The sequence below is a fragment of the Struthio camelus genome, chromosome 10 (genome assembly GCF_040807025.1).
Source record: "Struthio camelus isolate bStrCam1 chromosome 10, bStrCam1.hap1, whole genome shotgun sequence".
Classification (NCBI taxonomy): domain Eukaryota; kingdom Metazoa; phylum Chordata; class Aves; order Struthioniformes; family Struthionidae; genus Struthio; species Struthio camelus.
Window position 1 is genome coordinate 17,368,995 of NC_090951.1, and position 23,094 is coordinate 17,392,088.

General features: G+C 38.3%; 1 protein-coding gene across 5 annotated transcripts in view; it reads left to right on the forward strand.

Moving 5' to 3' along the window:
* The first annotated feature begins 1,101 nt into the window (after positions 1-1,101).
* Positions 1,102-23,094, forward strand: part of CYLD (CYLD lysine 63 deubiquitinase) — a 32,154-nt gene continuing 10,161 nt past the window's right edge. Inside the window, exons 1-14 of one of the 5 annotated variants that reach the window (XM_068955690.1) lie at positions 1,102-1,213; positions 5,459-6,131; positions 7,063-7,230; positions 8,298-8,403; positions 9,692-9,790; positions 10,879-10,995; positions 12,998-13,377; positions 14,838-15,003; positions 15,849-15,990; positions 16,551-16,673; positions 17,976-18,067; positions 19,186-19,252; positions 21,963-22,095; positions 22,731-22,839. In XM_068955690.1, the coding sequence (XP_068811791.1) occupies positions 5,625-6,131; positions 7,063-7,230; positions 8,298-8,403; positions 9,692-9,790; positions 10,879-10,995; positions 12,998-13,377; positions 14,838-15,003; positions 15,849-15,990; positions 16,551-16,673; positions 17,976-18,067; positions 19,186-19,252; positions 21,963-22,095; positions 22,731-22,839 (2,209 nt within the window). In that variant the 5' untranslated portion in view covers positions 1,102-1,213; positions 5,459-5,624. Of the gene's footprint in view, positions 1,285-1,617; positions 1,636-5,458; positions 6,132-7,062; positions 7,366-8,297; positions 8,404-9,691; positions 9,791-10,878; positions 10,996-12,997; positions 13,378-14,837; positions 15,004-15,848; positions 15,991-16,550; positions 16,674-17,975; positions 18,068-19,185; positions 19,253-21,962; positions 22,096-22,730; positions 22,840-23,094 lie in introns of those variants that run through there. The other 4 variants (XM_068955686.1, XM_068955685.1, XM_068955689.1 and 1 more) reach the window with 4 other exon arrangements.

Below are 23,094 nucleotides of genomic sequence, written 5' to 3' on the forward strand. Positions count from 1 at the left end.
AGTTAAAGAGGAGCTACATTTGGCTTGTATTAAATTTTCAGTAACACTACTTACACTTCTTGAGAGCAAAAATACTTCAAAACTAGATATTGAGGTAAGACCAAGTTTAATATTCATTAACAGTTTTCTAGGTAACTCAACCACTGAGTAACTCATGAGGCAACATTTAAAGTTATGCCACGAGTTTAGCGAAGTGGTTGGCAAAGCTACATACTGGGGAAACAGCATTTTGTGTAACATTGCAATAACGACGCTCACAATCTTCCCCAGGAAGCACTGCGGTTAATTAAATTAATTCAGTTAATAGTTTTCAACTTGGACAAGTTTCTGATGGTAAACTATGCTGTGGTCAAGCCCAGAGGAGTGTCGTCGACCTTTTCTCTTTCCGCAGGCGCCGTGCTTGCAGGGCTGCCGAACGGGCGGCCCTGTCACCCAGCGCCAAAGGGATTTAGGCCCCCGAAGCCTGCTGGACGGGCGGGACTGATCCGTCCGGCCCCTCAGTCTTCAGCTGCGCTGGCGAGACGCAGGCTGAGAAACGAGATGGATTCTGGCTGAGCTAACGCCTACTTCCTCAGATACTTTCCCCATCACGTAGCACTGATGGGCTTGTACCCCAGCCGCGGGACGGAGAACACGTCGATCAGTTACTCAGACCGGCCCGGCCCGGCCCGGCCCGGCCCTGCGCTCGCCGCCGGCGACCGTTAACGGCCGGCGGAGCCGCCGAGCCCCGCACCCACCCTGCGCCCCCCGGCCGCCCACCACCGCGCGCCGAGGCCTGCCCCGCCGCCAATGGGCGCCCAGCAACACACGCCGGCCGCCCAATCATCCTCCGCGCAGCCCCTGCCGTCCCGCCCCCTCCCGCCTTCGCCCTCTGGGTAGCCAATCCGCGCTCCCGAGAGGGAGCGCTCGGCCAACCGCGCCGTTCTGACCGCCCCTCCCTTCCACCTCCTCCTCTGCGCCTCATGCAAACTTGATGGAGCGGAAACCCCCCCCTCCTCATCCTCGCGTCACTCCGTGGCGCTCTTCGCCAATAGAGCTGCGAGGCGGTGGCGTTCCCGCCTTGTGATTGGCCGTGGGGCGGGCCCGAGGGCCGAAAGGGGCGGGCCCGGCGGGGCAGCAGGGTGCGTTTCGCAGGCCGGAGCGCCGGGCTGCTGTGACGACGATGAGGGAGCGGGGTGCGGGCCGGGCGGCGGGCGCGCCGGGCGCCGCGGCGGTGTGAGGCGGGGCCGGGGAAGTCCCGCCGCCGGGCCGAGCCGAGCCGGGAGCCGGGCCGGCGATGCGGAGGTGAGTGCGGGGCTGCGGCGTCAGGTAGGAGCGAGGCGGCCGCCGGGGCCCGCGGCGGCGGCGAGGGGAGAGGCCCTGTCCGGCGGCGGGCCAGGCCGGGCCGGGCGGCGGGGGCTCCTGCTCCGGCCCCGCCGTGAATTCCCTGCGGTGCCCCGTTAACTCCCGCTGCTCTTGCTTGAAAAGTGACCCGCAGCTTCCCTCTCTGGCTCGTGAACGTTTGGAGAAGGGCGGAAGATTCCGAAAACTGGGGGCGGGGGGAAATCAGCGTTTTCGAAAACTTAGCTTTGCGTTGGGCGTTGTGACTTGCAGGCGAGCTGTGCGTCGCGCTTCACCGTGTCAGGCCGCCGGCAGGTACGTCGGTCTTGTCTTCAGGCGCTTCTGTTGGGTACGGAGCACAGCTAAACCCGGTTTGGTTTTCGTTTCACGGTATGAATGTGTGCAGTTTGTTTTGTGCAGCGGACTTGGTGTCGCGTTGAGAAGAGGCTTGTCGGCAGAACAAGTGCTGATTACACGAACTTGATAAAATCTAGTAAATGTCGCAGTAATCTTTTGGCAATTGATAGTTGTTTTTATTCCTCCTCTAAAATCGATTATTTATATCAAAACGATAAAACCTTGTAAGAGTCAAAATTCATTGGCATTGTTAGAGTTTTTAACTGCACTTTTCTTTTAGAAATTGTGATACCAATGTGTGTTTATTTATATTAAGTAATATTTTAACCTGTTCTTAAAGAATTTCTTTTTTTTTCCCCCCTCTCTTGGCTTGTATTGCAATTATGTAATTCTGTATCTCTTAAGTTGTAGCAGTATTTACTTACTGCTGGTTTACCTTCATCTCTTGGAAAATGTTTTTTTCGGGCTGTTCAAGAAGATTACTTTGCTCTTCAGTTGCTTAAAACTTTTAAGGAGGAAGGTTTATAAGAAACAATTTGAACAGGTTATTGTAGCCTCTTTGTTTTATACTCTGAATCAAGGCTACAGAATTGCATGTTCATATTGAAACCTAATAGCTGGTTCAAACATCTGCTTGGTTCATACAAGGCTATTGCAGGGTAGAAACCAAGTTCTCGTGTTTCAGAACAAACCTCTTCGTGGTGAGATGACCCTCGGCAGCAATGGCAGTGACTCAGGCAGTGCAAAAAAGGAAGCTAGGGAAGTTTTGGAGTCAGGCAGCTTATTGTGGCCTACCTCTGACGCTTTTCAGAATATCCAGTGTTGCAGTCATAGTTCTGTTTTGCCTGTTGTTTCCCGAAATCACTTCGGCACAAAAATGTTTCAGGTAGTAGGTGGAGTAGAAGAACATGAATGAACAGCCTGACGCTTACAGGTCCATGGTGATGGTCATGTACTCCCTGGTACGCAGGAGGCTTGATAGTCGCTGTTATGTAGTGTAGTATAATGATAACTTGGTGCTAACCGTAATTGGTCTAGTTCCCAAATTAATTCGTACTGGGGTCTGATAGTGTTTTCTGGTCTTTGTCTGACAAACGTATACTGTATGTTCAGTGATCTGAATGTACTTTACTCACAGTATAACCAATTCCATTGAAAAAAAAATGTAAAAATATCTTCAAATCAGTGAAGCTTTTTGTGTGTATATATACTTCTGACATATTGATAGAAGTTAGCATCCTTTTCCAGGAAGATTTTCTCCTGTTAAGACAGTGATTTATTTTTTGCATGATTTAAAAAAAAAAAAAAAAAGATTTAAATTTGTAGTTAGACCTACATATACTTGTCTTTGGGAGGTGGAAATTGGTGGTAAATAAGTTCATTAAGGAAGGCTTTTTATATAGCAGTAGTGAACCTTGCTGTTGTAATGGAAAAACTTCTGGTACTACGTTTAGTGAGCACTTAACATCCCTGTGGATAACTAGCATTTTGAAAGGTTGGCCACAGACGTTATGAAGTTATCATTATATCATCTAATTGCAGCTGTTAACATTTTCCCATTGAATTTATTGCTACTAAGCACATTAAGATTATATAACATTGTAGCAGTGGACCAGCAAGTAGACTATAATTTTTTTTTTTAATAGCTGCAAAGAAGACTTCACTTGATGCATTCATCTTTATTTTTGTTTAAGCTCTTGAACAGACTTTCCTATTAATATCCCGCTTCCATACATACTCAGATGTAAATTACTTGTTTCCACAAGTGAACTAGATGAGGCTGTGACCCCTGTAATGTCAGAGGTATTTGAGTTTGCAGTGTGTTGGGAGTTGATTAACTTTGTGGAATGGCTTGCAAAAAGGGAAGTTAAGTGCATCAGCCCTTGAAAGGTGAGAACATAAAAGGCAACTGTGAAGAACAGGACCCTATCTTACCCCCTGTTGCACCCTCCCCAATGATTCTTAATGTCTGAGTAGATGTATGAAAGCTTATGGTCTCTTAAACGTATTCTCTTTACAGGGAAAAAGTAAATAGGTCTGTTGTTGATCTTCTCAACTCGAGTATAAAATATTATTTCAAACTAATACTGATGTTTGTTGTATGGACTTTATCTTTCTTGATGATTATGTGTCTCTAAAATAAAACTGAGGAAGATAAATATTTTAAAACTTGAAAACAGTTTCACAATCTGTTTACTAGATATCTTAATGAGATCTGAAACTGTCCAGATGCTGTGCCTCAGATGTGAATTATTTTGAAAATGCAAATGCTTTAAAACACATTGATTCTACAAGTTGTTGCAGCGTCAGCGTGATGACACCAACACCCATGTGTAACATCTGTGAAGATGAAACTCATGCATATTCAGGACCCGAATGGCTGTATCGTACAAGAGTGGCAGTAGGAGACTTAGCAGTTCAGCATAGAAATATTTGAATTCGTAATGCTTGAAAGATGTAACTTTTCTTAAATTTCAAATCCTCTGAGGCTGTTACTACTTTTTTGGGGGAAAGAATTTTGTTAAATACTCTTTTAAATGGGAGATGGAAGCAATTACAATATGACTGTCTTCCTTTGCTTCCCAATAGCTTCTGGATTGGATCAAACTGAGTAGGAAAGCTAGTAGAAGATTTGCAGCATTTGACTGAATGCTGTCAAAGAAAAGATGTGGGGGAAGAGGGTAATGAGAAGAGGCACAAGGACAAAGAGTATTTGCTTTTATGTACTGAAGATAAATCTGCCAATAATCACTGCAATTCTCTTCCTTTAACTGAATATAAATTAGTAACAGGACACTTTAGCTGATAATATGTTCTTAGTTCGTGTGATATCCTTTCCCATCTTCTCTAAGGAAAAATGAACAATCCCTGTTAAAGTACTGCAGAATTTTCTTCACATAACCAGCATACTGTAAACCGTAAGGTTCCCCCCCCCCCCGCTTTTGCATATCTGTTACCATGTGCAATGAAATATTTCCAGATTGTTCTTGTTTAGTTTATTCACTGTGACCTGTAATTCTTAGGATGATAGCTTACTAAGATGATTTCTTCCAGAGGATTTATATATCTGAAGTTGATTTATTTCCTACTTTGTTGAAGTGGATTGTCATTCTAAAATGGTAAAAAGGAAAGCTTCTGCACTTGTTTTCAGAATTGGATGCTGCAGTGCAGATGCTTTTTTTTATGCATATACTTTGTTTATTGCTTACTGGAATAACCCATTTCTATTATTTAAAGAAACAGCTATATCAAATTCCTGGCTTTCCATTTTTGATCCTCTGTTACGTTGACACAGTTTTCTACTTCAGTACACTAAAATGCTGTGTTTAGGATGGCAGATACAATGCATCTTTGGCAAAAATTGACAGTCATTAAGCATGGGAAAAGATCTTCATAGCGGGAAGATTCCATAAAATATTATTTGTAAACTTAAGGAGACTCTTTTTCCTGGTTCCTCTGAAACTAGGATTTCTTTCCTTTTCACTTATATATGGTTGCTCTACTTCATTAGAGTTCATTACAGTTTTTCCATAGCCCCTTGCTTCAAGGAATTAGAAATGGAAAATTAAAAAAACAGCAATAATAAGTAGGAATGGGTATGTGCATGATCCACAGAACTCTAGCTGTTGTGAGACTGTATTCACTGTCTCAGATCTCAATGAAGTATTTTTATTGCATATGAGGAGTGATGCTGATCAGATTTAAATGATTTTCTGTTATTTTACTTAACACTAACTGTAGTTCCCCAACTTAATATTAACTTTATTTTTGTTTATCCTAGGCTTTCTGCTCTGGATTTGATTCTTTTCAAAATGAATACTGAACCATTAAACAAAGACTGGACCTTCCAGTAGAATTTTGTTAAAATTCATTGCAAGTAGATCAACAGCTGCTTTATTTTCCTTCTTCTTGGGAGCATCTACACAACTTTTGAAGTTTTAATCACAATGAATTCGGGCCTATGGAGTCAAGAAAAAGCAAGTTCATCCTATTGGGAAGAACGTATCTTTTACTTGCTTCTCCAAGAATGCAGTGTCATAGACAAGCAGACTCAGAAGCTCTTGAAAGTGCCCAAAGGTAGCATAGGGCAGTTCTTTCAAGACCGTTCTTCTGTTGGGCACTCCAGAAATATTCCTTGTAAAGGCAAGAAATTACAGATTGGATTAAAGATTCTGGAACAACCTCATGCAATCCTGTTTGTGGATGAGAAGGATGTTATAGAAATAAATGAAAAATTAGCTGAGTTGCTTTTGGCCATTACTAACTGTGAGGAAAGATACAGCCTGTTTAAAAGCAAAAGCAGGTTAACTAAAGGTGTCCAGATAGATATTGGCTCAACTGTTAGAGTACAGCTGAGATCAGGAGATGACAAATTTCCTGGAGTTGTTCGCTTCAGGGGACCCCTGTTGCAAGAAAGGTCTCTAACAGGGATATACTTTGGAGTAGAACTGCTGGTAAGTTTCTTGCTTGTGAGGAACATGCTATATTCATTTTATAAGATAAACTAAAATAGTTTTATTTAAAGAGGTAGTCGTAATAAGTTATAGAAGCATTGGCACACCTTAAAACTGTGTCACCTTTATTCTTTTCACTAATAGTCTCTGTTAATCCCTTTGCGCATGGCAAATACCTGACTCTCAGATCCCTTATGTGAAGGGGTTGAGTATTTTGGTTTTCCCCACATGTGGCAGCAAGCATGTACAGGATACTATCCATAAATGTACGTTTAGATTTTAGGGTTGCTGTTTTTTTGTAGGGGGCCCTGGAGGTCAAAAGGCAATTAGTTAAAATTAGACAATGGGGCTGTCATGTGTTCCCAGTGAGGTATTTCTGTGAAGTTTAGTGTCTGGTCTGTAAAGCCTAAGTTTTGAAGGGTTAGATTCAGGAGAGTGCCACTCTTGCGTTACGAGTGTATTTTTCAAAGTCCTCTTTAAACTTTTTGCAGATTCTCACACTAAGAGCCTTGGGGAATATCAGACCTGAGCACTTCTGAAAATCTGTTCCCTTTATTTACTATCTAAATGGAATTTTTGAATGCTTAGCATTCGTGTATAGTATGACGTAGTCTTGCCTTGATCTGGCAATAACTGATGATGGAAGCCAAGACTTGCAGCTGAAGAAAGCATGCTTCTCCAAGTAGGGGTGAGAAAAGCCTTCTGCCTGTAGCTGCTCTCTGATCCTAGTGGCTTCTTACCATTTGTTCGTTAAGACGGACAGTATGTGTTTTTTGTCACAAATTCTGACTTATTCTCTGATGATAGTTAGTCAGGCAAATTCTTACAGTGGCTTCTCCAAAGCAAAGTATTTTTCTACTGTTCTTTATACTAGCCTGCTTTTACCCAAAATACACTGTTTGGGATTTTTTCTTCTCCCTCTGACACTTAGGAAGAAGGTCGTGGCCAAGGCTTTACTGATGGACAGTACCAAGGCAAGCAGCTTTTCAGATGTGATGAAGATTGTGGGGTTTTTGTTGCTTTGGACAAACTGGAGCTGGTGGAAGACGATGACAATGAACTGGAAAGTGATTATGCAGCTCCAGTTGACACAATGCAGGTAGAACTTCCTCCTCTGGAGATCAACTCCAGAGTTTCTCTGAAGATAGGAGAGAGTATAGAGTATGGGACAGTTATATTCTGTGATGTCTTACCAGGAAACGAAAGTTTAGGATACGTTGTTGGAGTGGACATGGTAAGAAAATAATCTGACTTTAATAATTTTTTTGCATGTGTGTTAGCTAGTATATTACATGCAATATAGAAGAAGAGACATTATTCACAAGCTATTTCAGTGGAGGCTGACATAAAAATGGGAAATAAACACTTGTGTTCAGAAATGTCCTGTGGTAATTGTTTTTGACCTCAGGCAAATAGTATCCTATTTGATGCTGAACAGCCTAGGAGAAATACTGTGGTTACTCTGAGGAGCCTCCACTGAGCTACTTGCAATGTTAGATATCTGTCTTCAAGTAATAGAGTTGAATGTTTGTCTTGTGAGACTGGCTTTGTCTTTTTTTTTTTTTTTTTTTTAAGGCTGGAATCCTTTTTCTTTGTTAGTGTTTGCTTTTTAGCTTTTTTCTTCATGTATTTGTTGGTTCATATGACTTTGTTCTATAGTAAAGACACTGAGTTTTTAAGAACAACATTTGATCTTTCTAGAAAATGTGAAATTTACTTGTTATTTAAAATTATTTCTAGCAGCCTGGGAAATTTTAAAATGAACTGCTTCCAAACTCTTGGTAGTTAAAGGTGTGTGGGTTGGTTTTTTGTTTTGTGTGTTTTTTTTTTTTTTTGGTAGATTAGATGCTTTCATTTTCTTGATTGTTTGTAGCTGTTAGATAATAACAGACTGGAGCTGTTCATTCGTATGCACGTTTGATACATTTTTAGTAGAGGAATGCTTGTTAAAGTAGGAAAGCTTGTATATTTGCAGTTTTTTAAAGGATTATAATGTTTGTTGTAAATACAGAATTTTTTACAGGAAAAAGTAGTTACTGTTAAACTTTTCATTTCCTATTTCTTACCATAAATAGTCAAACATGTTCCTGAAGTCGTATATTTGTATTCTGTAAGAGACGAATCTTTTCTTGGGAAACATGTAAGATTTCTTTTATTTAATTTTAGGATAATCCTATTGGAAACTGGGATGGAAGATATAACGGAATACAGCTGTGCAGTTTTGCGAGTGTTGAAAGTACACTACTTTTGCATATTAATGATGTTATACCAGGTATTCTCTACTTTTTTGATCAGAAAGCACGCTTTGATAATGAATGTCTCGACCTAGGCATAGTTGCATGTTTAAAAGAGTACTGTAGGAATATGATGTCTTAAACTGCCTTGAATCAATTTCACCTTCTGTTTTTGATATTTCTTTGGTTTTCTCTTTCCCTTAGTCACAGTCTTACTAAGGGAGAGGATTTAATGTAGAACAGTATTAATGGCATATCATATAGTATTCAGAATACCAGTATGCTTGAATACGTAAGTGTCTGCAGCAGCAATCTTACTCTTGAATGTTGTTCCATTTATTCAAGGAATTTACAATATCTTGGATCAGAAAGCTGTCTTTTCTGTGTTTGAGATGTAAACATTTTGATATTATTTATGCATTCTATGCGGCTTAGTGATGCTACACATTTGAAAGAGTAAACACTTGAAAGCTGAGTCTGACAAATCCATAACAAGACTGCACAAATTCTCTATTCAGAAATATTCACTGAGTCGTGTTAGCTTGTAACCACTACAGTTCTTCTTTCTCTATGACATGAGGGTGCTTCAAGAAGGGCACAGCTGTAAGGTTTATTTAGGTTATTTGGCCCAAAGTCTTTTAGGTGTCTATAAAATATGTAATTCTGTGATTCCTTTTGGAAGAAAAAGAATTCATGTAAACATTTTTGTCTGGGCTCTATCTGGAATCATGGGCTAATGCCGAGTGCAGCTAGCGTGTGTAATCTGGAGCCGTTGCCCTGTCTCTCTTCAATTTGGCTAATTTTAGTTTCTGAATGTATTCATACTGAGAAGGATGCAGTGTGAAATGTTACATGTGCTCAGTGCTTCTATAATTGCCATTTTGTATCTCTCTCATTTGTTTGTTTTAGTGGAGATGCATGTTTTCGGGTTCTCTTTTCTCTGGAGAATTTGTGGAGCTCCCTCATTACTGGGGAAAAGAGCATTTGCTATAATTGTGTTGGTTGGCGGCGGGCGGGGGGGGAAGTTTTCAGAACTTTATGCATTTGTGTCCAGTAATACACATTAGAGAACCTGCAGTCATTCTATTTAGTTTGTTCATTTCAAGAAATATAGGTAGACTTCAAAGTCAAGTAGTTTCTGATACGATAGAAACAATTCCTACATGCAGTCAGACAATGTTGTTGGTTATGTACCAGATAGGGTTTTACCCTACCCACTTTTGAAACTTGCCATACCAGATCCAGTTAAATTTCAAGAAAAATTTATCTGGCATAGTAAAGCAGAGAAAAGAAAAACTAATACCCTATTCATATGCCATGTCCTAGAAACAGTGTCGCAGGACAGGAGACCTCCCAAGCTTGCCTATACCTCAAGAGGTGGTGGTGACAAAAGCTTGTTCAATCATAGTAAGCCAAAAGCTACAGGTATGTATGATAAGTAATTTTCTTTAGACATGTAAGATTACAGATATTTGTTTGAAGAAAAACATGGGCTTGTATTTGCTATCACTTTACTTATTCCTTCTGTAGTATATCAAGTTAAATTTCTCTCTGAGGTAGTGAAAGCGCAGCATATTAGCAAGCACTTCCTTTTTTTCATAATGAACCTGCTAGGCAGTTTTTCTCTTGAAGTACAGGTAGAGGTCAAGACTACTCAAAATATCTTCATGTTCATGAAAACCAATTTGAAGTTTAGCAAAAATTCAAGGACATGTTATCTGATTGTCTAGTATATCCAGTTCAGGGCTGCATTCTGCACTTCTGAAAGCATAGGGTAGAGTGTTGGTCTTTCCTCTGCAACACTAGGAACTTCCAAGTGTTTTAGCCTTGGAGCAGATATACTTAATAGTGAAATTATTAATCTTGCTCCAATTCAAAATCAAAATTCTATTTCCCAGAATAGAAACTTCTGATGACTCTGGTTTTGGCTAGCTCTGAAGGGTGGGAGGAGCATGCTGGAAGGGAAATAATATTAAAAAATAAAAAATCCATATACTAGTGGCTATTTTAGGTTATAGAATACTAAGGGCAGTAATATTCTGTAAGCCTTTGTTCCATTCTGGTATTGAGTGCTGACAGAGGTGGTCTTTGCTGAAGTAGCTGTGGTTACATGTTGGCACAAGTTGTAGCTTGGATCTGTAGTTTGATTACTCCAAAACGCTTTGTCTTAAAAGCAAAGTTAAAAAGATCTTTACTGTCAACCATTTCAGACTGCTTTAAGCCCATAATTTATACTAATAAAGAAGAATTTAATGCTGAAAGGGTATTTTCTGCATTGTTCGTCAGATTCCTGATTTGAAATGTTAGATTGGAGAATTAACTAGTTTTAGGGTAAACTGCTAAAGTGTTGCAAGCTTAGAACTGTGTTATCTTTGCAAGGCTTGCTATTTTGTGGAAAGGCAGTTCTGTCTGAGTCAAAGTACATTAACAAATTTATACTCTGAAATATGACCTGAGTTAGCCTTTTATAAATGGAGGTGTATATCTTCAGTAAAACATGCCTTATTTTCTAGGATCTACCTCTGAACCTGGGAGTAGAAACAGATCTGAAGTCTTCTACACGTTAAATGGCTCCTCAGTTGATTCTCAACCTCAAATAAAAACAAAACCCCCATGGTATATTGATGAAGGTAATAAGAGATGATAGTCTTTTATGTAAGCATGCACTTTATTTCAAAAGATATTGTCAGTATTTACATTGTTTAAATAAAACAAACAAATTTAAATTAAAACCAGTTGGAATGTAGCTTCTTAGCAGAAGACATACTATACCAAGGAACCCCATGAAAACATACTCTTTGTCTTAATTGACAGACCTGTTGGTTTTATCCTGCATGTAGTAGATTACATTCCTGGAAACATGCATAGCTCTGTGGGGATGTATGTCTTGCAGGCAAAATAAAAGCTAAAGCACACTACTAAGCCACAAGGAGTATAAGTCTTCCTTCTAAGTGTAAAGAGTGTTTTTATTTTGACTGTCTTGTAGTTAATGTTGCAGATCTAGGGGAACTGTAGTATTCTGCTATGCCAGCTGATCAGTCCAGAGGGAAGAAAAATATGACTAATCATACATGCATATGCTGAATTTTTTTAAGTAGCACTTTTTTAAAAAGTAATTTCTGCAAAATAACTTTGGAAAACTGAATTCTTATGTGCAAGCACAGGAACATGTACCCAAAGCATCAGTAAACTTTGATTTGCTTCCAGTTCCAATGCACTATTTCTTTCTGCTAGTTAGCATTTCCAAAGTGTGACTTATTGGCTCAGTGACTCAACAGAGTAAATACTAAACTGTAATAATATTAATCCACTATGGAAACATGGAAACATAGTGGTAGTAGCCCCTGATTTCCAGGAGCTGAAAAAAAAAAAAAGGGGGGGGGTAAAATTGATCTTGATTGTCTTAAAAAAAAAAAAAAAAAAAAAAAAAAAAAGTTAGGCTTGGAACTCAATTAAACATTATTACGATAAACTTATTTTTAAGATGAACAAGGAAAGTATCCTTTCTAGAAAGGAATGTGAAAGTGAAGAATTTTTTCTGTTTTTTTTTTAATTTTTAGATACTAACTTCAATTTATAAAGCAGTATGAGGAGAAAAGGCAATAAAATAGAAGCTTTTTGCTCTGTAAATACCAGTTGTCTATTATAGACCATCTAGAGAGATGAGAGAAGATAAAAAACACTTGCGCTAGTACATCTAGTTGTGATATCACTTATCAAGTGCTGTATTAGTCATGACTTATTTAAATCCTGTATTCTCTATGGGCACTGACAGAGTCCTTGTGCTAGTACCAAAGTATCCTGTGATACAGCCAGGGGAATAAGCACTCTTCCGATCTCATATCATGTCTGCAAGCAATTACTCATCTCTGTATAAGCTGTGAGCCAAGTCTTCTCTCAAATCACACTGACCATTGAGTCTTCACTTGTTTTGTCCATTACAGTAATAATCCTTGAGGGCTATTAGCTTATGTTCAAACACAAATTCTGCCATGGGGTTAAAGAAAAATCTGTTTTTGATCTAAACCTTCCCATAGTTTCTGGCTAGCATCTCACAGCTTGCATCAGAAAACCTATTCTCCTTGCTTCTTGGTTTTCCAAGTAACCATAGTAGAATTATGCTTCCTCAGGATAACTGTTCAACAAGAGGTGCTGACATATTCACTTAGATCTGATTTTGACTGGACTTAAAAAAAAGAAAAAAAAAAGAAAAAAAAAAGAAAAAAAAAAAAGAAAAATAACTGTCTTGAAGGTGGTGGGGGAAGGGTCAGAATTCCCCTGTTCCACTAGAGGGAACAAAGATATTTCTCAGGGAAACCTCATACCTAGAGGGTCTCCCAGCATGCTGGCCATGTCCAGTTGTGCTCCTTTCTCTGTACTGTTTGTTTCCATTGGTTGTGGTGAAAGCAACAGGGCTACAGTGGTGTTGCCTCAGCCAGGTGATTTGTCTCTCCAGTGTTGCCCCATGACAAGTATCTTCATTTATGTTCCCCACTTTTACTAGATCCTAGCCAGGACAGCTATTATGTTTGATCTGGCTTGTTGCAGATACGTTTATTGTTTGACAGCTAAGTCCCCTCTTTGCTAAGAGAGGGGGGAAAAGTAGTTAACATCTTGCTTGTTTCTTAACAGTTGCTGAAGACCCTGCAAAATCACTCACTGATTCTTCTCCGGGATTTGGGCATTCCTCACCACCTCTGCAGCCACCTTTAACAAACTCTGTGTCTACAGAAAACAGATTTCACTCCCTCCCTTTTAGCTTGACAAAAACCTCGAATACTAATGGTACTATTGGACACAGTCCTCTCTCTTTATCTGTTCAATCCGTCATTGGTGATGTAAATACTACAGCTAACCAGGAGAGTCCATCAACAGCAGGTCCTGTCAGTAACTCGCATGGTCTTGAAGCAGGTTCCCTTGCTGAGGTTAAAGAAAATCCTCCTTTCTATGGAGTAATCCGCTGGATTGGCCAGCCCCCTGGAGTAAACGAAGTATTAGCTGGACTGGAACTGGTAAATATAATCTGAAAAATCATAGGTTTGTTAATTTCCTGTATTGTTAGTTTTGTAGCTGAGAATTGGAATCTGCATACTCTGCAGAAGTCTGGAGGAGTTTGTCTCAACAGGTCGTCCTATGATCTGCTTATAACCTAGGTAAAACTTTAAATGAGCTCTTAACTTTTCTGGCTGCATCAGACCTTACTCTAAGATGCGTTTGTGTCAAAAAGAGTAATCGAATTTGTAGAATTAGTCACTTTTAGTTGCTTTAAAGAAGTGTCCTTTGCTCAGCTTATAAAGATGTTTGGAAAAAGTATTCAAGTATATCCATGGCTTTCCTTTTACAAAGGATCTATATAAAATGCCCCTGCTCATTAGAGTCATTAGTGTGTGTCATTAGAGTGTGGGGCATCTTCCCACCTCCCTGCTTTTGCACATAGCAAACATGGATGCTATCAGCATGGTAATGCTGATCTTGGTAATCAGTGGTAGTCGTCTTGGTACTGAAAAACATGTTTTTGTGTTCCTACAGGCCACCTGTAAATTCACAGTTGCTACAAATATGAATTGCTGTTATATACTGAAATTTACTTTATGGTGGCTGCTGTCCTAGTTGTGAATGGCTATCATTTAAATCAGTTTCCTTTGTATGCAATTAGAGGTATAGAATTCTTTTTATTTTGGGATAACTTTCAGTAAAATTTCAGATGAAGCAGCGTAGCATTGTACGTAAAACAACAAACATCTTTAGCAAAGTAGGTGAGATATGACTGGGATTTCAGTTGCTACAAAGAATCCTGATACTCATGTGGTTTTTTAGGTGAAGATAAAGCTATGGTTTGACACTGACGTTCTGAGATTGTATTTATGGATGGTATATGTAATGTAGGCAGGTTCAAGGCCCAAATTTGACATTTGTTTGAAAATCTCATAACTGTTATTAAGCAGATAATATACCTTAAATGATGCTGTCAGAGATACGTAAATAATCGTTTTTTTCAGGCTTAAGTTGTGTTGTCTTTCCTTGGTGTGTGTTTTGTATGCTGGAAATACTCACTCTGCCCAAAGCTTAATGATTTTAATTGAGTCCTAAAAGATGTCCAGTTGTGCATATTCTCTTACTATAGAGGGAATCTAGAGAAACTTGCTGGCTTAGTTAGATTCTTAAAATTGATGAGGTTTAATTCTTACTCTCCTATCCCACCCCCTATAAGTTTCTTCTTATGCAAAAATTTAAATGTTTTTTATTTTTGTTTGGAGGGAAAAATTATTGAGAAGATTGAGACACGTTTTCTTCTCAATAAATCAAGTTAAAGAACACCTCAGCTGAAGCCTTGTATAGTAATTTGCAGGAACACTGTATATCAAACTTCAGAATAGCTGAGGGGTGACTTATGGGTAGCTGCTTTATCAAACATCCCATTACAGAATTCTAGAAAGAAGAAAAAATAATGAATTCTCACTTTCATTTTCAGGAAGATGAATGTGCAGGTTGTACAGATGGAACATTTAAAGGAACTCGATACTTCACTTGTGCTCCAAAGAAAGCTCTTTTTGTTAAACTCAAAAGCTGCCGGCCAGATTCCAGATTTGCCTCGCTGCAGCCAGTTTCCAACCAGATTGAGCGCTGCAACTCTCTAGGTATTGAGTTTGTTCTTATTTATTTATCAGCTAGGAACTGACATGGGTTTTAGTTCCAGTTATTCCTGCTGTATGTACTTGGTATTGAACGCTTGGAAATCTGTACAGGTATTGCTTAAATGAGATTAACAAGGAGATCAGTCTGTATAGAGCATAACACTTCTGAATTACTTATTTGTACTTTAAGCATATGAAAATTTTCTTGTTTTAAACTTCATAAAATTAAAGGGTTTCTTTTGCTCTGCATCTTTTACTTTAGAAGGGTAAAGCAATTGTGCCAAAAATGCTTGTTTGCGACTCCAGCCTTATATGAGTGCAATTTCTGAGATGAAGGCAGTTATTTTTTTATACTGTTATTTTATATAGTTATTTCTATAATGTCAGGTGATCTTCTTCCTAAATATTAAATAGAAAAGCATATATTTGTGGTAGAGGTTAGTGATGGAAAACTTGAATTGTTTCTAACTTGAAATGTTTTAGTGTTTGGAGATCTTGTTATACTGCTTTGCAACAGCAAAGAAAGAAGTTTCTGTATACTTGTAAGGTGCCGTAAACAGAGCATTTAAAATGGGAGGAGAACTTTATTCCTGCTAGATAAAACTTATTTCAGTGCTGCAGATTTTCAAAAGTACTCTAATGTGCCTTGTCAGTGAAATTTAAGGCCCTGTTCTTTGTTTTTTCTTTTTTAGAAGAGAGTGAGTCTCAGTTTCAATAAATGCTATTCTAGTCCAAAAAAGGAATGCTTACATTAAGACAACACTTAGCCATAAAACACTAATAGGAAAATCTTAAGAAGGATAAAGTTTGAGGCTTTAAAGTGTTTTTTGAAAAAAAAAAATTTTCAGCCTTTGGAGGATACTTAAGCGAAGTGGTAGAAGAAAACACTCCTCCCAAAATGGAAAAAGAAGGTTTAGAGACAATGATTGGGAAGAAGAAGGGTATCCAGGGTCATTACAACTCCTGTTACTTAGACTCCACCTTATTCTGGTAAGTTCATTATTTATATAGTAGCATCCTAAGGTGTGGGTGAGTGGGAGGTATGCCTGAAATGCAGAACACACAATCTTTAGTTGTAATGACTGTCTTTATTACTACTGTGCATCTTAAGAAGTCAAGCATTGTAACCTTTGGTACATAACTATGCTTTTTCAATGAGTTGTGTGATACATGCTGCTTAACATGAAGTGCTAATCAATCTTCCCAGTGTCCAAACTGTATTGGCCTTATGTATCTATACGCTTTTTGACTGAGGGAGTCCTTGACCTGCAAATGGTTGAAGGATGAAAGAACGCTGGTGGGAGTTACCTTATGCTTGTTCTTAGTCTTGCCTGGACGTCTGCTGTTGGAGAAAGGATACTGAGTTAGTGGACCTTTGCTATCTCGTACAGTTGTGTTGTCCTCTGTCTGTAATTATCTCCTCCTCAAGCTTGTTTAATTCTTTGATTCTTCCTGTGGCTTTAGTTGGTTTGTCTTATACTGCTGAGACATCTGAATGGCTCTGTCTTCCAGAATCAAAATAACCTTCCTTTCCTTTTTTTTCTTTGCAGTCTATTTTCTTTTAGCTCTGTTCTAGACACAGTGTTGCTCAGACCTAAAGAAAAGAATGATGTAGAGTATTATAGTGAGACTCGAGAGCTATTGCGGACGGAGATTGTGAATCCTCTTAGAATGTAAGTGAAAGACAAAAAGCTAGTCTCTGGTCTAATACAGGTTTTATGATAAATCCTGCTGGGTATGCATTCTTGTCACAAATCTGAAATTTCCCTAGCTACTGCTGTTTGACTGTTAATTTTATGAAGTATTTTCATTTGTTCTTAATGGTAAACGCAATGTAATTATTCATTTTTAATGTTTCATTTTTAATGTTTAATTCATTTTTAATGTTTAAATATTTTTATTAGTGTTTGTTTGTGAATGGAATCAGCATGAAGCTATTGTAAAATCTATATAGATATGAGTACAAAAACATTGATAAATACAAGTTGTGATGTAAATATGAATGTTGTGAAGAAGTACGCTTTTAATGTTCTTGAAAAGAAAAGTGTTTGTGCTCTTCATTAGATTTGGAGTTGGATAGTTCATTAGATTTGGAAGGATTTTTAAATAAACTTTCACTAATCTTTGCATAGGAAATGCAAGTGGCCAAAACATTTTTATTAAATTCAATATGAACTTTATATTTGTAGGCACAGTGGACAAAGGCAAAAATATGTATTACGTTATTTGTCTTCAGCTTATTTTTTAAACTTGCAGTTAACACAGTTCAGAAATTGGGCTGTCAATGAGCAGTTTATTATCAGCTTTCTCTTTTAAGTCTTGGAATAAATGCTGGCTTCTGAACCCTTCATAAGAATGTATGTACGTTGCCTGCTGTGTTCCAAGTTTCTGTGATATAGATAGTAGGATACACTGAGTAGCAGAAATCTCAAGTGGCTGAGAGGACAAAGTCTTATTTTTCCTACCTTTCTGCCGTGTTTAAAACTTCCTCTGCCCTTTCTGTAAAGTTTTAGAGGAAAAGATTGAATGCTTAAAGCTACAGCTTCTCAGGTCAGCAATAGAGTTCTGTATCTCTTTCTCCAATGTTGACTTTCTAATGACTTCTGCAGTTCTATTATATGTGTCATTCTGAAAATGATACATTAAGCAGCGCGTGCTTGTGTGAAAACAATGTGAAAATCAGTAATTGTGTAGCTGACCAATCAGAAAATAGTTTTCCTCCTAGTAACTTAATGTTTTTTAAAAAACTCTTGAAATTTTTGCAAGAAGACTGAGCACTACACTCTAATTTGTGGTGCACTTAGAAAACCACAGATCAGGTTGAATACAAGGGGTCAATAGCTTCTGTTCTCAGTGAAAGAAGGATCTACGAGCCTCTTTCAACATTTGATTAAGACTTTGTTTGTTCGTTTGTTTTCCTGCTCCTCTGACTTGATTAGTAACTAGTAAATAGCTTATTAAACCATTTATTTTAGATATGGATATGTCTGTGCTACAAAAATAATGAAACTGAGGAAAATACTTGAAAAAGTTGAGGCTGCATCAGGATTCACTTCAGAAGAAAAAGGTAACTAGGAAGTTTTCCTGTCTTTGAGATTTGTAAGAATTGTACTAAGAAGGAACTTAAATACCTTGCTATATTATTCCAATATAAAAAAGGCGCAAATATTTCTTTGTAGCAATAATCTCCCTGCCAGAGACTTGAGTGAACACTAGGTAGTAAAAAGCTTTTTTTTCTACTCCCTTAGGTGTGGGAGGAACCCTAGCCTAACAGTTTCTGTAGTGACAGCCTTTCACAATCTTGGAAAAGAGAAACTCCCTTCTAGTAGTTAGGGGAGATCTAAGGCTTCTTTTCAGAAATGAAGGCTCTGATAAAGTCGAGGACTCTGTCCTCTTTCAGAATGTCAGTTCGTTCTCTGGGGAATGAACTTTCCACCACCACGTTTCACCATCACAATGGCTATGCAGTTTTTTAAGAAATAAGTAAGTGTAAGTCATGTTAGAAAAATTAAATCCCAACCTTTTGATCTTTTGCTGCATATGATTAATTATTATATTATGTAGCTGTTTCTTTTTTGACTTGGAGAACACTAGGTTCTTTGTAAATGCTAGATGTTAGAAACCAATATTTATTGCAGTTAGCAGCACAAAGAAATATGCCAGAAAACCCTCAGTGTTAGGGGAGAATAGACCTCTGGAGAGCTAATCTTTGCTGCGTTCTTGACCAGAGAACTCAGTCTCTAGTTTAGCTGAATTTTGTAGTACAGCATATTTTCCTGTTAAGTGCTACTGTTACTACTTCTCACTTCTCTGCAATTTTACTGTTTTGTTTTGAATGCTCTTCCTTCTGGAAAAAATATGTGGTGCCAAGTGATTCATCTGAAATACAGAACATCTTTTTAGCCTTTGCCGGAAAGCCTTGTTACCCAGTTAAGCTAGTATCTTTTATTAGGGATATTTGATGCGAAAAGAGTAAATGGAGGTTTGTATCATGAAAGCATTCATTGCTTGTCATAACCTTACAGTGCTACTGAAGCTGTAAAAATAAATCTTTTATTTTTCCTGTTTAAAATAAAACTTAAAATGACAAATTTTTATTTTGATGACAAATCAGTATTGAAGTTGATGACAAATCAGTATTGAAGACTGTTTTTACATGCTAACAAGACTTTTATTTTTTCCTAGATCCAGAAGAATTTTTGAATATTTTGTTTCACCATATTCTAAGAGTTGAGCCCTTGTTGAAGATAAGGTGATTTTTTTGTTGTTGTTAAACTTGAAAGTGAATTTATCTATCTGTAGGGGCTGATGGGGAGGAAGGGGCTGCTACCTTCCATGTTGAGACAGCCCTTAGAGAACCTTTGACTTGTGATTCATATTGCTAATAAGATTTGGTGTAGTAAAGTTATATTGACAAACCTGATAATTTTGCTTACTGTTGGTGGTTTTGCCCTGCCAGTTGTCTGTTGTGAAAGCTCATGAAAATGGCCGCGAGGACTGGACAAAGATCCCCTGCCTTAACGCTGTCTACATGAGAGCCTTAGTTCTTCCCTATTAGCTATGCAGGAGAGGGGCTAGTGTAAGAGGACCCTACAGCACTTTTCATTGTGGCCTACAGTTTATAGCTATTTATTTTGGGACAAACTGCAGAGCTTTCTCAAAAATAAGCAATACTGGTGTTTGTTTACGCCTTTGTTCTGGCTGTAGTACTACAAAATGTTCAACCCCTTAAACTCCCGTAACAGAGCTGTACGAGGTGGGGCTTGTTGCTCGCTGCTGCTGGTCTGCTCGCTAGCACCTGCTCTGCCCATGATCCTGACACATTCAATGACAGCAGCAATGTTGCAAGTGATTTCCCAATAGCTTTTTAGTCCTTTCCTCATCATAAAAATTGTATCATATGTGGTTGTAAGGGTGTGCAAAGTGTTTGCTAACTGTTGTGCTGTGTAGAGGTAGGGGAGCTTGGACACTGTAAGCAGCGCTCAGCATTAGCACCTGTGCATAGTACTGTAGTCTGCTGTGTAGATGTAATTTAGGACTACAGTGGCTATCATCTGTGGTATTTCTGTAGGGAAATTTTGAAAAAGTTTGAAGGGGTAAAGAGATCAAGGCATATAATGAATGGAGAACTCTATTCCCATCTTTGCCTAGACAGATGTCTGTATTTCTTGTCCAGTGCTAATTTCATAAAAACAAACCCCAACCATTTCAAGCATATAACTGAGCCTATATAGGAAAGTGTGTGGGGTGTGTGTGTGTTTTTTTTGTTTTTGGTTTTTTTTTTTTTTTTAGAAAATAACTTTCCATATCATGATACTCACAGTTGTTACTTCATCACTCCAGTTCTATGAACTGCAATGAGCTGAAAAAACAGTGGTAATTGCCCCCCCCTACCCCCCCAAGTGAAAACAACTGGGCCACTGTTGTCTTCATGTGAGAATACACTTCTAGTTTTAGGTAGTTAACTGTGATTTCTGTCTCGGCAGCACCTGTTAAAAGGAGTGAAGTAAAAGCAATAAAATATACCTGCTGTTTCACTTGTCGCTTTCAGCATCATCTTCCAGATGCTTTTAATCCCCGTTTTGCCAAGCTTGGCCTCCTAGGCCTTTGTTCCTTCATTCTGCTTTTAGCACTTACGTTGGTGTATATTTTGATGCACATTCTACTGTGCATGTGTATAGCTCTTTGAGTGTAATTCGGAAGTCTGCTTTTTTTTCCCTGTAATAGCTGTGTGGATAGAAGGCTAAAAATTAATAGTTTATCAGCTTTGTGCATCATACTTCAAGAATCCTCTCAGCTTCAGTGAGAGCTGTAAGAAGCAATGCTGCTTAAATGCTTGGTGAGATGGGAAGAGGTTATCATTTAAAGCAAACTTAATGACAGTGTAAGTTCCCAGGAAGGATATGACTTAATCAGGAGGAAACTTTGGCACTGTGATGAAACGGATCCTACCTAACTTTTCTTTTGGCATTGGAGGCCAGTTGCTCCTATATGCTTTTTCTCTGTGATAGAAAAATCCTTCAGTATGAGCACAGACTTCTACCCTTTGTCCCTCCAGAATGGGCTGAATTATTTACCTAAAGCTTTCTTCCCAAATATCTCAGATTTATGTTCACATAATAGAAATATTATCTGAAAACATCAGTACTTTGTTTTGACTCTGTTCTGCAACATCTAACTTCAGAACTTAAAATGATAACTTAAAATTTTCTGTGCCCTTCTCCTTGTCCAAATAACACTAATATATTTATTCAAGGATGAGGAAATTTAGCCATTGTGAGTGGTTTGGATCATATGGGCAATTAATATACTAGGCCATCTTGATGTTTATGTAGGTGCGGAAAGTTTCTTAAGTTAGGGTTGGATTATCCTTTCAGAGAGCTCTGTTAACTATGTATAGCAAGCCTAGCAACACTCACCATCTATGGTGAGACCTCCACTGTAGGTGAATACAGTGTAAATATCTCCCTAATTAAAACAAAAGAGTCACTGTTTAATGAAAAATTTTAAACCCCTTTTGGGGAATATTGTGAACATGCTAAGGAGATCTACTCTAGTTCATTTTGATGTTTTACTACTGAAGCTCTTACTTATCTTTTCAATGAAAGCTGCCTTAGCGTGTTGGAGTTCTTGATGCATATGCTTAGAAAGTATTTTGATTTGGTAATTCAGTAATGCATAGGCGTATGTCTTTAAAACATACTGTGATACTTCCCTGTTTTTTAAATAAGCTCTTCTAAAATCAGTCCACGCTTAAATGCTTCATTGTCTGTCATCTGAGGATTTCTCTTGTTGATGCCTTTTTTTTTTTTAAGCTTAGTATATTTCAAAGTAGAGGAGAGGATAGTATGTAGGGTGTAGAGGATATATAGTAGGTTTTCTGGTAGATAATACTATTTGCCTAATAAAATACAGCTGTTAACAGCAGACTTTCAGAATTTGAATTTTTAATTTGTTTTTAGATCAGCAGGTCAGAAAGTACAAGACTGTTACTTCTATCAAATTTTCATGGACAAAAATGAGAAAGTTGGAGTCCCAACAATTCAGCAGTTACTAGAATGGTCTTTCATTAACAGCAACTTGAAGTTTGCAGAGGTTGGTGACAGCTGTTGCCTTATATCTTACAGCTTAATTCTAGAAATGATGATACCTAGATTTTTACCCATTTGGTAGTGGGATGAAAATGGGATTTGGTGCGAAGAGAAAATGCAGACATGTTGGTGATGGAAGTACTAGGTCAGTGGTACAGGTTGCCTAAACTGTAAAAATATTTTAAGGTTGGCTTAATGATGTGTATCCTCCTGAGCTAAATTAATTTTGTCTGTTTAGCCAGTATTACTAAAAGAAAATTTTAGTTATAGCCAGCAAGTCATCCTGTTTTGTGAATTACTGCTTTACTGAGCACTAATATTTTGAGTCCTCTTCATATAAAAGCTGTGCAAAGGAAAGACCACCTCTCTCTCTCCCTCTCGTGGGAGGTAGCACAGTTTTCAGTATCGTGCTTGTGCGTGACTGGACTTGATTGCATTTGGCAATGAATTGGATGCTAGTTTTCTGGGTTTTTTCAATTATAGTTTCAAACATCTAAATTTATTTTGCTTACTATCTCATTAATTTTAAAGTCAGTAGGCCGCAAAGTCTAAGTAACATGAAGGTGGTCATGGCATTACCTGTGAGTCTCTAACTTTAACTATCCATCTCATTAAATTATATTTTGGCATTTTACGTAGGCACCTTCTTGCCTGATTATCCAGATGCCTCGATTTGGAAAAGACTTCAAAATGTTCAACAAAATTTTTCCTTCTCTGGAATTAAATATAACAGATTTACTTGAAGATAGTAAGTATAACAATGCAATGTATAATGAAAATAAGTTGCTGAAAGTGACTTGCACAATGAAAGTAAGTACTGCTGTGTGTTCTTTCACGTTTAACTAGTAGTGCTGCTAAATGAGAGACTCAAACTGAGGAGGGATTATTCTAACCAGTAAATGTCCCTTTCTTTCTCATGTAAATTAAAAGCTGTAATCCAGAAGAATGTATACAATGTAATTTCACAGAATCGTTTAGGTTGGAAGGGACCTCTGGAGATCAT